The sequence below is a fragment of the Cavia porcellus genome, unplaced genomic scaffold (genome assembly GCF_034190915.1).
Source record: "Cavia porcellus strain 051 isolate PalLab524CR breed Dunkin Hartley unplaced genomic scaffold, mCavPor4.1 scaffold_6, whole genome shotgun sequence".
Taxonomy (NCBI): domain Eukaryota; kingdom Metazoa; phylum Chordata; class Mammalia; order Rodentia; family Caviidae; genus Cavia; species Cavia porcellus.
The window spans coordinates 50,965,740-50,978,681 of NW_026947489.1; the positions used below are offsets into that span (position 1 = coordinate 50,965,740).

Sequence of the window (12,942 nt, forward strand, 5' to 3'; positions counted from 1 at the left end):
TGTTTTGTTTTGTGTTTTTCTCTTTTTCCTCTTAAATAAAAAAAAAAAAGTAACACATGTTCACAGGGGAAAATACAACAGCATAAAAGCCTTTCATCATCCATAATTTTATTCCCTAAAGATAACAAATGTGCTGGCTCATACCTCATATCCCCAGGTATCTGGGTGGTTGAGGCAGGAAGACTCCAAGTTTAAATCTAGCCTGGGCAATTTAGTGAGAATTTGTCTGCAAATTTAAAAAGATAAAGGCATAGAGATGTGGCTCCATGGGAGGACCTTGAGTTCAATCCTCAGTACCAAAAATAAATAGAGGAATAAGTTTGTTTTGTAGGGGTAGGGGATTGATGATAGTTTGAGACCAGATCTCCCTATGTAGCCCAAGCTGGTGTCAAAATCATGATCCTCCTCTTTCAGCCTCCCCAAGTGCTCAGATTAAAGGTATTTGCCACCATTGTAAACAATTCCTTGAGAAATCTGGAAATGTAAATGTAATTTTATGCAAAAGCATGTATACACACAACTCACAGATACAGAATGTGTATATGTGTACATGTGTAGGTACATTCATACAAACTTAGACAGATGGAATGTAATGGTGGCTTGGGATAGAAGGAGAAAATGGTGTTCCAGGGATATAAATAAGAGGGTTCAGTTGGAGACAGAATCAAAAGGCTGAGGAAGCCAGGTATGCTGGTGCATATCTGTAACCCCAACACTCCGGAGGCTGAGGCAGGAGGATTACCACAAGTTCAGGTCAGCCTAGGCAACACAGAAAGTTCAAGATCAGACTGCTGGGCTACATGATGAGACTTTGTCTAAAAATAAATTGAAAAACTAACCAAAACAAAACAAAAATAAAAAGGAAAGGATGAGGGTGAGGTGGGAGGGGGCCAGGTCAAGCTGAAGAGCTGGAGTATCTGAACAGGAGGCGCTATGGCATAAAGGCATGCAGGCAAGAGTAGCAGGAAAAGCAAGTGAGTAGAAAAGGTTTTTTTTTTTTTTATTTCTTTATTTTAGACAAGTTTAAAATAATAGAATTTTTCTGTTGCCCCAAATCATTTAGGTGGTGAAATCCAATACCTAGTAAGCCTCAGCTTCCTTCAGTGAGAAACAGGGTAATAATGCATGTTCTCACAGCTTGATCCTGAGGATGACTTGGGAGCACATAGTCAGAGCTTAGCATTGCGTGGTAAGAAGGCCTGCTACCCAGTACCTCAATGTGTGCTGGTTCGGTTCAGGGCTGAGCGTGGAACTCAGAGCCTACCCTCCTGCCGATGGGGGTAGGTAGCACCAAGCCACAGCCCAGCCTAAAGGTATGCAGTTGCAGTGGTGGTGGCTGTTGCTGTTCTTGTTGGCACGCTCAGCCTGGTGTGGGCACACAATCCCTCCCTTGTCCACTGGCAGCCAGTGAGCAGATAGCATCCCTATTTTTTTCTGGTACTAGTAATCAAATTCAGGACCTCAGGCTTGCCAGGCAGGCACTCTGCTGCTGAGTTATATCCCTGGACTTATTTACTTTCTGAATTCACTTTCTCCCATGAATGCTCTCAACTTATCACTTTATGCTATGTACCACAAGGAGACTTTCTGATACCCAGGGGCTATAAATCTTTGGAGGTGTCTAGAGATGTTTCCTGGAGCAAGGGTCATGGTTCCTTTTGTTATTTTTCCCTGGCCTGCTTCCAAGCTGCTTGGTGTGATCCCCTACACTTGACTACCCAGGATACCAGTCAGAATTGTTTGCTTAAGAAAAATACCTGAGAATTGTCCAGGCAGTTCTGTTCATTGTCTGCATTTTAGTAGCTCTGACTGACTCTGAGGCACCTCCTAAGATATCCTAGGCTGTGATTCTGTCCTGGGAAATTCTGTTTCTACTTGTATGTAGAATGGCTGGCTTAAAAACTCTTCATTTTTATGTTCTGCATCTCAAATGCTCTTAGTTGTCAGTTACACTGAGCCTACCCACGCACTCTTCTATTCTTGATTTATAAATAGGTTTAGCTCCCTAACAATTACACATACTCTATTTTGCACATGCATACTTGTTAAGGAGACTCTTAAAGGGTAGATGGTTTTTATTTGTCTTTTTCTTTTCTTATTTTTTCTTTTAAAGACAAAGTCTGCTCTATTTTGCACATGCATACTTGTTAAAGAGACTCTTAAAGGGTAGGTGGTTTTTATTCTTCTTTTTCTTTTAAAGACAAAGTCTGCTATATTACAGCTTAGGTTGGCCTTGACCTCTCTATGTATCCCAGGTTGACTTTGAACTTTCAACCCTCCTGCTTCAGCCTCTTGAATGCTGGAATTAAAGACATACCAGCACATCCTGCTTGACTTTTACCTGGAAACTATCTATCTTACCAAGTATTTTGTTGTTGTTGTTGTTTGTTTTTTTGGACAGGATTTCACTGTGTAGTTCAGGCTGGCCTTTAACTGTAGCCCAGACTGGCCTCCAGCTCACAGCAATCCACCTGCCTCAGTCTTCTGAGTGCTGGGATTACAAACCTGGGCCACCAAACCTGGTTTTAAGTGTGCAAATTTGGAAGGATGGTGATGGGCTTTTGGTTTATAAAGCTCAAGAAACAATCTCCAACATGTTCAGGAAAAGCCAGTATCAAATCTCTCCTAGATCATCATAGAGACAAGCCCAGGACTAGCTCATGCCTGTCAGAGAGCTGTGCACAGCAAGCTTTGTATCATATGTGACTACATGTGCTGTGGCTGTGAGAAAACTTGTTATAAAGATGGGAAAATGCTAGAAAAGAGAAAGAAGAGCAGAGGCTGAGAAGAGGATCGCAGTCTTGGTATACTTGAAGACTTCCTTTGAGAGGAAGTGGGGCACTGCCGAAGCCAATCGCCAATCGGGAAAAGAGATCTGCCTGGCAAGAGGAGGATCTTGGGGTTGGACTTTTGGTTCTGGGCAGAACTGGGAACTGAGAATAATACTAATACTGAGCATCATAGGGCTCTTTCAGGTTGGGCACTTCATTTATTTTTCCATGTAATGCAAGGGGGCAGTTTGCTGAATACACCCCCTTCTTTTTTTTCCTTGAGACAGAGTCTGTTTATGTAGTCCATGCTGGCCCGCAACTCGTGGCATAAGCCTGCCTCAGCCTCCGGAATGCTGGGATTACAGGCCTGTGCCACCATGCCCGGCACTATAGCTCTTAAGGATAGAGGAACTGAAGCCAAGAGAGGGAAAGAGACTTGTGGGGTGGGTGTCGAGGTGGGGTGTGGCTCTTTGGTCTCTTTCTGCTTTGCACCCAGTCAGCTGCTTCATCCAGAGCAGGACGCAGCCAAATGGACTCTGGTTTGGGCCCACAGCATCAGTTTATAGAGTTGGGTTTCAGGACCCTAACGCGCACCCCGACGAGCTCGGATAGCAGGGTGTAGCAGTCGTGGAAGGCCACGGACTGGAAAGCATGCAGACGTGAAAAAGAGGACTGTGTAATGCTAGTCAGCTATCAGGGATGACGGATGCCAGATGAGAAAGCAGGAAACGCCGGGGGTGGGGGGGGACAGAGGGCGAAATGCCTGACTCGGTAATTTGCACGTAGTGAATGTGGAAGAACTGAGGCAGCGATAGGGTAAGTTTCCATTTGTAATTAAAATAAAGAAATACTAAGTAAATAAAAGAATCCAAGTTTGGTCTCTTTCGCGTAGCCTCGGGCACAGAGCTGCAGGCTGAGGAATCCGGTCGGACCAGTTGGGGGCTCCACCGAGCGGGCGCAGACTCCAAATCCCCAAGATCTCACCGCGGCTTGGAAGCCCCTCTCCGAGGCAGGCCCCATGGGGCGCCTGGGTCTAGGTCCTGGCGACCCGGCCCAAAGTCAGCTGGGGGCCCTCGCCTCCAGCCGGGTCCTCACACTTCCATCCAGGCGCGCTGGGGCGCAGGCAACGCAAATTCCTAGAAGCGGTCGGAGGCTGCCCGGCGCTGGAAGTTAGCATCCCCCAAGAACGCCCAAGGTCCGTGCTCACACACAGACCGGAGGCGGGCATGGGGAGAGAGGACGCCCCTCGGCCATCCGCGCCCACCCCGGAGCTCAGTCTGAAGCCCGAGCTAACCCCAGGGCATCTGAGGCGCGCGGCTCCGAGCAGGAGGAGCAGCCCCGGGGCAGGTAAGATCCTGCCGGGAGCAGCGGGGCGAGGCTGCCTCCGCACCTCTGGGACGCCCACCCTCCGACGCAGCCCTGAGTGGGGAGGGTGAGTCAGATCTCCGGCACTCGGCCGGGAGGGGGGCAGGTCAGGAAATGACATCAGAGGCCTGAGCTCGGGGAAGGGTGGTCCGTGCCCGGCGGGGGCGGTGGGGACTGGGGCGGCGGCGGGCGGACCTCGGCCGAGCCTCGGGCCCCGGAGCCGGATCGGGGCCCCTTCCTGGGGGAGTTTCCTGCCTCGTCCGCCCTCCCCTGCTCTCCCCGCCCCCTCTCCGGGCCGCTCCTTGTATGGTCCGGGCGCCGCGCTCTCCCCGCCCCCTCTCTCCCTCCCTTTTCCCTACGTCCCTCCCCACCCGGCTGGAGGCAGCTTGGGACCGGGACGTACAGTCCGCGGACGCGGCCCCCTCGCAGACGCGGCGCGCACGCTCCGGCCGGCAGTGAGGTGCCCGGCCCTGGGAGAGCCGAGGGGGCGCCTGGGTGTCCTGGGCCGGCGCAGCGCGCAGTAACCGCCCCCCGCCACCCGCAGCGCGTCCCGGCCATGGCGGCCCCTCGCCCGCCCCCCGCGATCTCCGTCTCGGTCTCGGCTCCGGCTTTCTACGCCCCGCAGAAGAAGTTCGGCCCAGTGGTGGCCCCTAAACCCAAAGTGAATCCTTTCCGGCTTGGAGACAGCGAGTCTCCCGCGGCAGCAGGGGCCCAGCGCGCACAGATGGGCCGGGTCGGTGAGATCCCCCCGCCGCCCCCGGAAGGTACGTGGCCAGGTTTGCAGGCTGGACCCTGGCTTCGGGGATTCGGGGTGTCTGGGAAGGTTGTGGCGGAGGGGGCTGGGCGCAGCCACCCTGTCCCGAGCAGATGTTCTTACCTCATCGTTGAGCTCGTGGCTGGGAGCCAGGGCTCTTGGGATCGTTCCAAGTCTCCCGCCTGGGGGTGGGAGGCGGGAATGTGGGCCACGGATCGTCCCCTCGGAGCCCGCTCTCGAAAGTGTAACAGGAGCTGCACCTCCTCGGCGGAGCCACAGCCTTTTCTGACATGCCCCCGCATTCCCATCTCGCTCTCTCCATGACCCCGAGAGACTTTTGGGGTTAAGGGTTAGAGGTGCACAGGGAGGAGAACTAGAGGAAAGTGAAGATGATCCCTTTCTCCTTTCTCCCGAGACTTTCCCTTGCCCCCGCCTCCGGTACTTGGGGATGGCGACGACACGGAGGGTGCCCTGGGAGGTGCCTTCCCACCCCCGCCACCCCCCATCGAGGAGCCGTTTCCTCCTGCGCCTCTGGAGGAGGACATCTTCCCCTCCCCGCCACCCCCGCTGGAGGAGGAGGGGGGGCTTGAGGCCCCCACCCAGCTCCCATCACAGGTATGGAGCCCAGAGAAGGCAACTGATTTAGAAACCCCTTCCCCCCAATGGAGGGGAATCTTTGCTCTTATCTCTGTCCTGAGTTGAGTCCGGTGGGAAGGAATGGGTGCTATGACTCCTGATCCTCTAGTCCAGGGAGAAGGTGAGCAGTATTGACCTGGAGATCGACTCTCTGTCCTCGCTGCTGGATGACATGACCAAGAATGACCCCTTCAAAGCTCGGGTAAGGGACAGGTTGGCAGAAAATGCTGGGCCCAGAGGGCAGCTCTTTGCAGACTGCCTCTGCTAACTGCACCTGTCTCCTCACCATCTCCTCCAGGTGTCCTCCGGATATGTACCCCCACCCGTTGTGGTTCCAAAGCCCAGTCCTAAGCCTGCAGCTGGAGGTGCAGCACCCCTGCCTCCTTGGAAAGCATCTTCTAGTGCCCAGCCTGCACCCCAGCCTCAGCCTCAGAGCCAGACACTGTTCCACGTCCAGTCCCAGCCTAAGCCCCAGGTTCAGCTCCATGTACAGCCCCAGGGCAAGCCCCAGGTTCAGCCTGTGTCTTCTGCTAACACCCAGCCCCGGGGGCCACCAGCTCCTGCTCCCCCAGTTCCGACTCCGGCTTCCACTCCGGCTCCTAAGTTTTCTCCAGTGGCGTCCAAGTTTACTCCCGTGGCGTCTAAGTTCAGCCCTGGAGCCCCAGGTGGACCTGGGTCACAGCCAAGTCAAAAACTGGGGTCACCCGAGGCTCCCTCCACCACTGCCACTGGCTCCCCTAAGCCCCCTGGCTCCACCTATGTGCAGCAGAGGGAGAAGCCCCGAGTTCAGGAGAAGCAGCAGCCAACGCCCCATCCAACCCAAAACCAAAGCCAGGTGAGGAATGAGCATAAGGCTGGGAGCAGGGCCTGGGGTCGGTCTCAGCCAGGAGTGGAGAAAAAGGGGAAGTTGACCTAGGGGCTGATAGGTATGGCACATTAGAGACCCTGTGGGTTTAGATTGGTGAGAGCAAGTCCAGAAATACTTCCCAGAGATGAGGCCTGGTGCTTGGTGCAGCCCAGTCAGTGGACTGAGCAGCCCCAGCCCTGCATTAGGGGGATTCAGTCAAACTTCCCTTTGTCCTTTGTCCTGGAGTGTTGCTGGGAAGGAACCGATCATCAGGCCAACCTTGGTTTTTCCCGTTCTTGGGCCTTAGGTTAATCTCTCAGTTTCTCTGAGCACTTTCAGCACCTGAGGCCCAACTGGAGATAATAGCTGCAGCCCCAGTAAACACTTGCTGCGCCAGCCTCAGCTGAGTGCCAGCTCTGTGCTCTGTGCTCCTTAGGCTGGAACAACGGAGGGAAGAGAATCTGTCAAAGAGGCTCAGGCTTCATGAGTCTGTGGACCTGGGATAGAATTCCCAGCTTAGCTTTGCATAGGCTGTTAAAGCCCAGACAGATGAGGTAAACTTTGAGCCTCAATTTCTTTTCTCTTAAAGCAGCACAATGTGTCCCATAAGTGATTATGAAGAACGAGTAAGCTAATGCTTAGAAAGGGCTAGGTTTTCTACTAGCACATAAATGCTCAGAAAAGAAAGAAGCAAACAGAAATGGCTTTTGGTGTCTTGTTAAGGAGACAAGATCTTTGAGTGGAAGAGGCCCAAATGGTTTTGTCTGACTGTCTCTACAGCCCGATTGACACTGTGATTGTCTCCGCATAGAGTGTTTGTGTATAGGAAGAAGAGTCCGAGTGCCACTTCTTGTAACTCGGCATGTTGTGAATTATAGGAACTCAGAACAGGGAGCCAGCTTGGGGACTGGCAAGTGAGTAAAGGCTTTGAGGAGCTGGTGTGTTTTGAATGATGGGCATGACTAAGAACCCAGAGAGAAAGAGCAGCATTTTGATGGGAATAGCATGTGGGTGAGAGCTGGGGTTACAGCATGTGAGTTAGGGTTAGGGTTTGTAAAATTCAAGGGTGCATATGTACCAGGGATGTTTGGAGAACAGAAAGCTGAGGGTGTTGTGGGAAAATTATAGAACTATTCTCCAGGAGGCCAGAGCTTGAGGGAGCAGGAAATGAAATCCACAAGGAGCTTGTGCATAGTGGATGATCATGAATGAGTTTTGAGTGGTGTGTACTGGGTCAGGAGGGCTTTTGGAACTTATGGGCCTTTTTTCCAGCAGAGATGTGTGTTAAGAGGTTGGGCAGTTGATGATGTGTTCGAGTTTACTTTCAGACCATAGTAACATTAGTTGCAATAAAAAATAAGGTTGGGGGATGAGAGCACTTAACAAAGGAAGAGTCTACAGAAAGAGGCAACTGACAAGCAGTTGGAGGGGGAGAGAAGAAGAAAAGCCCTGAATGTTCAGAGCCTGCGCGTGTTGGGGGAGTAATGGTGCTGCCAACAAAATGGAGAAGTCCGGGAGGGGAACTGGTTTGAACGGAAAGAGGAGGGGTCCAGCTGTCACATGTTGAGCAAGAGGTTCCAAGGGCTCTTACTTTCAACTAGATTTATCATTGCGCTAGAGATGTGGGACTGAAGTCGGGAGTGGCCCCCAAGGAGAGATGTGCACTCGGTGGCTTGTGAAAGGACACCGAGAAAGTAGGACCTGGCAGGCTTCCCAAGGTTGTGAAGAGGGGAGCCGAGATGGAACTGGGGTCCAGCCACATTGGTTAGGTGGGAGGTTAAGGAGGTTCAACACAGAGGAGTGGTAGAAGGGCCTGAGGGAGCGGGGGAGCAATGGGGAGCAGCCCTGAGGAGCCCTTCAGCTGTGGGCTTGAGGATAGAGGAATGGGAAGATTCGAATGAGGCCACAGATAAGGGACAGAGATAATGGGACATCACAGATGGTGGGGGGGGCAATTTATGCACTTTGTGGGAGCAGAGTGTAAGAAGTGAGTGGGTGTTGAGAACAGGGTTGGTTGTGTAGCCTTTTTTCAAAGATTGGCAGCAATAAAGGATGGACTGTGATTGTCTGTATGTGTGTGTGTGCGCGCGCGCGCATGTGCATGTAATGTTCAGTTTAGGTGCCCAGGTGTACAGTAAGCAGGAGACAAGTTTGTGGGGTAGGTTTTGGGGGACTGAGAGCAGGGGCTGACTGACCCTAGGAGTGTCCCCGAGAGTGAGGACAGGGTCACACTGGAGGTGTGCATGGGAATGATGAGGAAGGAGCTTACACTGGCTGCCTGCCATCCTCTCAGTCACAGAGGGCTGAAGTCATCGGTGAGCAAGAAGGGGTGAAGCTACTGGGGCCTAAGAGGGATGGGGAAGGTTGGGAACAGCTGCTGTGGGAAGGCAACTGGGAATCTGCCACTGCAGCCAAATACCAGACAGCTAGGCTGGGCGCGGAGGTGCAGAGGGCACTGCAGTGGTTTGTGTATGTACTCTGCAGTGTTTGGTGATTTCTCCACCTACTTTCTGCAGCTTTGAGGCAGAAACAGGAAGCAGACAGGGGTGTGACCCAGGGTTGCAGGCCAGATAGCCGAGGTGGCCAGAATGAAGTGGGAGCCTTGTAGAGGTAACTGGCCAGAGGCCAGCCTGGGAGCTTGAGGCACCCGAGGCAGGGACCCTGAAGCTCTTTTGCTAGGGTGCTTAGCAAACATGAGTACTGCAAAAGACTTGGGGGAGTGGTTGGGGCAAAGAGTGAACCTCAGGTCCAAGCTGTCCTGAGAGCAAAAGTGACTGAAGGAGAAGAGTTTGGAGCTGTGGGAGTTAAGGAACTAGAAGTCTGAGTCTTGTGGCTGTGGCAGCAATGACACAGCTGTCGCAGGCCGGGAGTACCCAGTGGCTGACAATATTCTGAAGACTGTGGGTGCTCTTGGGGTTCACATGGATAGTTTGTCCTTTCAGAGAATGAACAGGCATTTTCAGTGGCTCTGGAGAGCAAGGGCTAGGTGAGTCCTTTTTCTTAACCCCAAATCCCATCAGGGAAGCCTGGCAGGGAAAAAAGGTGAAGCTTGCATTCAGGAGCGCCTGTCAGTTAAAGGTCACAGATGACAGGAGTCTTAGGGGACAGTGTGGAGATCTAGAGGAGGTTGGCCCCAGGGACCTGAGCTTTTCAGCAGAGCAGAGCATTCTGGGTGTGGGGTTGGGGTGGGGTGTGTGTGAGGGGCTGGTGGCGTAGCAAGAGGTAGCAGGGAGGCTTTGGAGGTCCGAGCTGTTAGAGGAATGACAGCTTGACAAACACTCAGTGTTAGAGTCATCAATCCCTGGTGGCCTTATCCCTTAATGGAGAAGACCCACCCACTGTTCCGTGCAGCTGCAGGTGAGGCAACCCCTGCTGGAGTTCTCAGCTTACACCATGCCTTGTCCCTAACCTCCGCCCTCACCCCCAGTCCCAGTCTCCAGCACTGAGCGTCCCCGAAATAGGGCTGAGCTGGCTTAGGAACTGGGCCTGGGTACACCAGAAGCCCCCATTCAGGAAGCTCCTGGGGGCTGGGTTGGATTCCGGCAGATAGTTCTGGGTTTAACTTGTGCTTCTGCCTGTGTTGTATCCTCATGCTGCCAGGGGCTGCTCGGCAGCAGGCAGGCCGGGTAGGTGTGTGCACGTGTGTACACGCATTGCGACTTCACTTCTGTGGGAGGCTGTGTCCCAGCATGCTCTGTGACGTTGGTTTGTGGCCCTGCTGTGTTTGGTGGCTTCGGTGACCTGAGCTGCTACGTGCGTGGCCTCCATTGCTCAGTCGTTCTGGCCTGTCTGTGACTGCTGGTGTGGGAGTGGGGAGAAGGTGGTTGGGGTTTGGGTGAAGCAGGCAAGATCTCCGACCTCACTGTCTCTTTTGCTCTGTAGGGGATACAGGCTAAGGTCACCCCAATCCTTACATGTTGAGGGATGGGCAGGGTGGGGCGGGAGGAAGAGGAGCTGGAAGCTGAGCACCTAGGAAACAGGCAGGAGCTGAGTCGTGGAAGAAGGGGGTCTGGTTGGCTGGCCTTGGGTGGGTGTGATCTTGGAGAGTATGAAAATATTGGGATTTCAGGGGCGCTCTCCTGGGGCTCCCGGTCCCCTGACCCTGAGGGAAGTAGAGCAGCTGGAGGAGCTGACTCAGAAGCTGATGCAGGACATGGAACATCCTCAGAGGCAGAACATGGCTGAGAACATGGCCGTGAATGGTGAGTCTCCTACGTGCTCCTGAGACGCTGTCCTCTTTGTTAATGGTTTTCTGGGGCTTGAGCCACACATCTCTTCCTCCTGTTGATGGTGATCTTTTGTGACTTTTCCAGAGTCCTGTGGCCGGTGCCATCAGCCGCTGGCACGTGCACAGCCTGCTGTCCGAGCCCTAGGGCAGCTCTTCCATATCACCTGCTTTACCTGCCATCAGTGCCAGCAGCAGCTGCAGGGACAGCAGTTCTACAGCCTGGAGGGGGCGCCATATTGTGAGGGCTGCTACACTGTGAGTAGTTGGGGCAAGGCACCAAGTGGGGGTGGGTAGTGAGCCTCACAAACCGGCCCTTGGGGGTCCAGATTCCCACCCTGTCCGTCTTGCTGCTGCCTCCCTAGGATACCCTGGAAAAGTGCCACACCTGTGGGCAGCCCATCACAGACCGCATGCTGAGAGCCACGGGCAAAGCCTACCACCCGCACTGCTTCACCTGCGTGGTCTGTGCCTGTCCCCTGGAGGGCACCTCCTTCATCGTGGACCAAGCTAACAAGCCCCATTGTGTCCCCGACTACCACAAGTGAGGACTTTGGAGCTCTTCCCTACCTTCCATCAGTACTTTGTCTAGTAGCATTATGTGTAGTACATAGCATCAGTACTATGCCTGAGACAGTCCCAGACCCCTGGCCTTGCTTTCTGGTCCTACATCCTGCCTGTGACTGTGGGGAAGGACTTCTCTGTCTGATGGCCGCCAGCCTGGGTGGTCCTGCTGCTCCCCTGTAGCCCTTGGCTCCTTGCTGAGTCTCCTTTGGGTCCTGGCTGAGGCCCTGTGGCATGAGCTAGAGTCACTTTGTTTCAGCAGTGGTTCAACAGTCCTAGGTGGGTCTTAGACTAGTTCTACAGTCTCAAGTGCAGTAAAGCTTACATGGTGGCCAAGTTCTCAAGCCAAGTGAGAACTTGGAGCTAACGGGTGGGCCAGGAAAGGTGCAGAATCTGCCCCCTACTTTGGATGGTGCATCTTGGGGGTGCATTTTTGGGCTTGCACATGGGATGCCATGGGGTCTCCTTTCCTATGCACTGTCTGAAGGCCACTTTTATGGGGGCAGATAGGGCAGGTGGGAGCAGGAGGGACACCTCTTGGGTGTGAAAGATGGAACATTTGGAAGGTGAGTGGAGGCAGGAAGTTCCCTGTAAGGCTGGCTCTAGTGCCTTCTCCCGAGCTTCTTCTGCATAGATGTGTGCGGTGTGGAAGTGTGGCTGAACACCCTTAGCCTCATTACCCTGAGCTCACCAGCAAGGTGAGGCTTGAGTGCCCACTGACCCCACATCCTCTTCTCTGTAACCCCAGGCAGTATGCCCCACGGTGCTCTGTCTGCACAGAGCCCATCATGCCGGAGCCTGGCCGTGATGAGACTGTTCGAGTGGTCGCTCTGGACAAGAACTTCCACATGAAGTGTTACAAGTGTGAGGTCAGCAGTCCCTCTGTCTCCTGGGGCAGTCTCTTTGAGCCTTGGATAAACTAAGGGACTGGCAAGTGGGAGGGAAGAGTGGCATTGGATGAGGGGGGAGTTGGTGAAATTATAAAGAGAGGTCAGTTGGGGGTTGAGATAGGATAGGAGAGCCCCAAGGGTTCACTGGGGTGGGAGGCAGTAGGTAACCAAAGGCAGGTAGCAACCCCCTAGCCACTGCAGGAGAGGCCCGGAGGCTGGGAAGACATGCATGACCAGGGTGCCAGCTCTGAGCCCTGGGGCGTGGAATGGCCTTTTAACTCAAAGATGAAGCCCCAGGATAGAAAGGTAAAAACAGGACCTTCTGGGCCAGTGACCCTCTTGCTTTTCTTTCTCCCAGGACTGTGGGAAGCCCTTGTCTATTGAGGCGGATGACAATGGCTGCTTCCCCCTGGACGGCCATGTGCTGTGTCGGAATTGCCACAGAGCCCGAGCCCAGACCTGAGTGAGGGCTCCTTCTGTGTCACAGGTCCTCTCCCACACCACAGACCACCCATACTGAGACCAGCCTCACCTCCACCCGCCCTGCCTTCCTCCATTCCAAACCCCTCCTCATTATCTCAAGTGCCCTGACCCTGCGCCCAGCATGGCCCACTAGGCCTGCAGGGATGGCCTGCCCGTCCTCCAGGTCCCCGCCCGAGGGGGCACCAGTTTAGTGCTGCTGCTTTTTCACTGTGCAACAATGCCCTTGGCTGGCCGCCAAGCAGCCTCCTACTCTGCTTGCTGAGGGTTGGGAGATGCGCTGACCTTCCAGGAGCCTGGACACCCACCCTGCCCACATTGCCGGGTTGTGGCTACAGCTACAGATTAAAAAAACCTTGTTTTCCAGAATGTTCCATGGTCTGCTCTGTCTGTGGTCCTTGGAGGAGAGA

The 12,942-nt window shown here is 53.8% G+C and overlaps 2 protein-coding genes across 4 annotated transcripts in view; one reads left to right on the forward strand and one right to left on the reverse strand.

Moving 5' to 3' along the window:
• Positions 1-5,323, reverse strand: part of Fam131b (family with sequence similarity 131 member B) — a 31,779-nt gene extending 26,456 nt beyond the window's left edge. For both annotated transcript variants that reach the window (XM_063250653.1, XM_063250652.1), the window contains exon 1: positions 5,014-5,323. The gene's annotated coding sequence lies outside the window, so the exon portion shown is untranslated. The remainder of the gene's footprint in view (positions 1-5,013) is intronic.
• Zyx (zyxin) lies at positions 3,762-12,901 on the forward strand. 2 transcript variants are annotated; one of them, XM_063250649.1, is made up of 10 exons: positions 3,762-4,118; positions 4,681-4,900; positions 5,306-5,505; positions 5,636-5,728; positions 5,825-6,361; positions 10,443-10,575; positions 10,687-10,856; positions 10,964-11,142; positions 11,911-12,031; positions 12,411-12,901. In XM_063250649.1, the coding sequence occupies exons 2-10, from the start codon at positions 4,693-4,695 to the stop codon at positions 12,513-12,515; spliced, it is 1,746 nt and encodes a 581-aa protein (XP_063106719.1). In that variant the 5' UTR covers positions 3,762-4,118; positions 4,681-4,692; the 3' UTR covers positions 12,516-12,901. The 2 variants fall into 2 exon arrangements, with proteins under 2 accessions (XP_063106719.1, XP_063106718.1); XM_063250648.1 differs by lacking the exon at positions 3,762-4,118 and adding an exon at positions 4,317-4,596.
• The last annotated feature ends 41 nt before the right edge of the window (positions 12,902-12,942 follow it).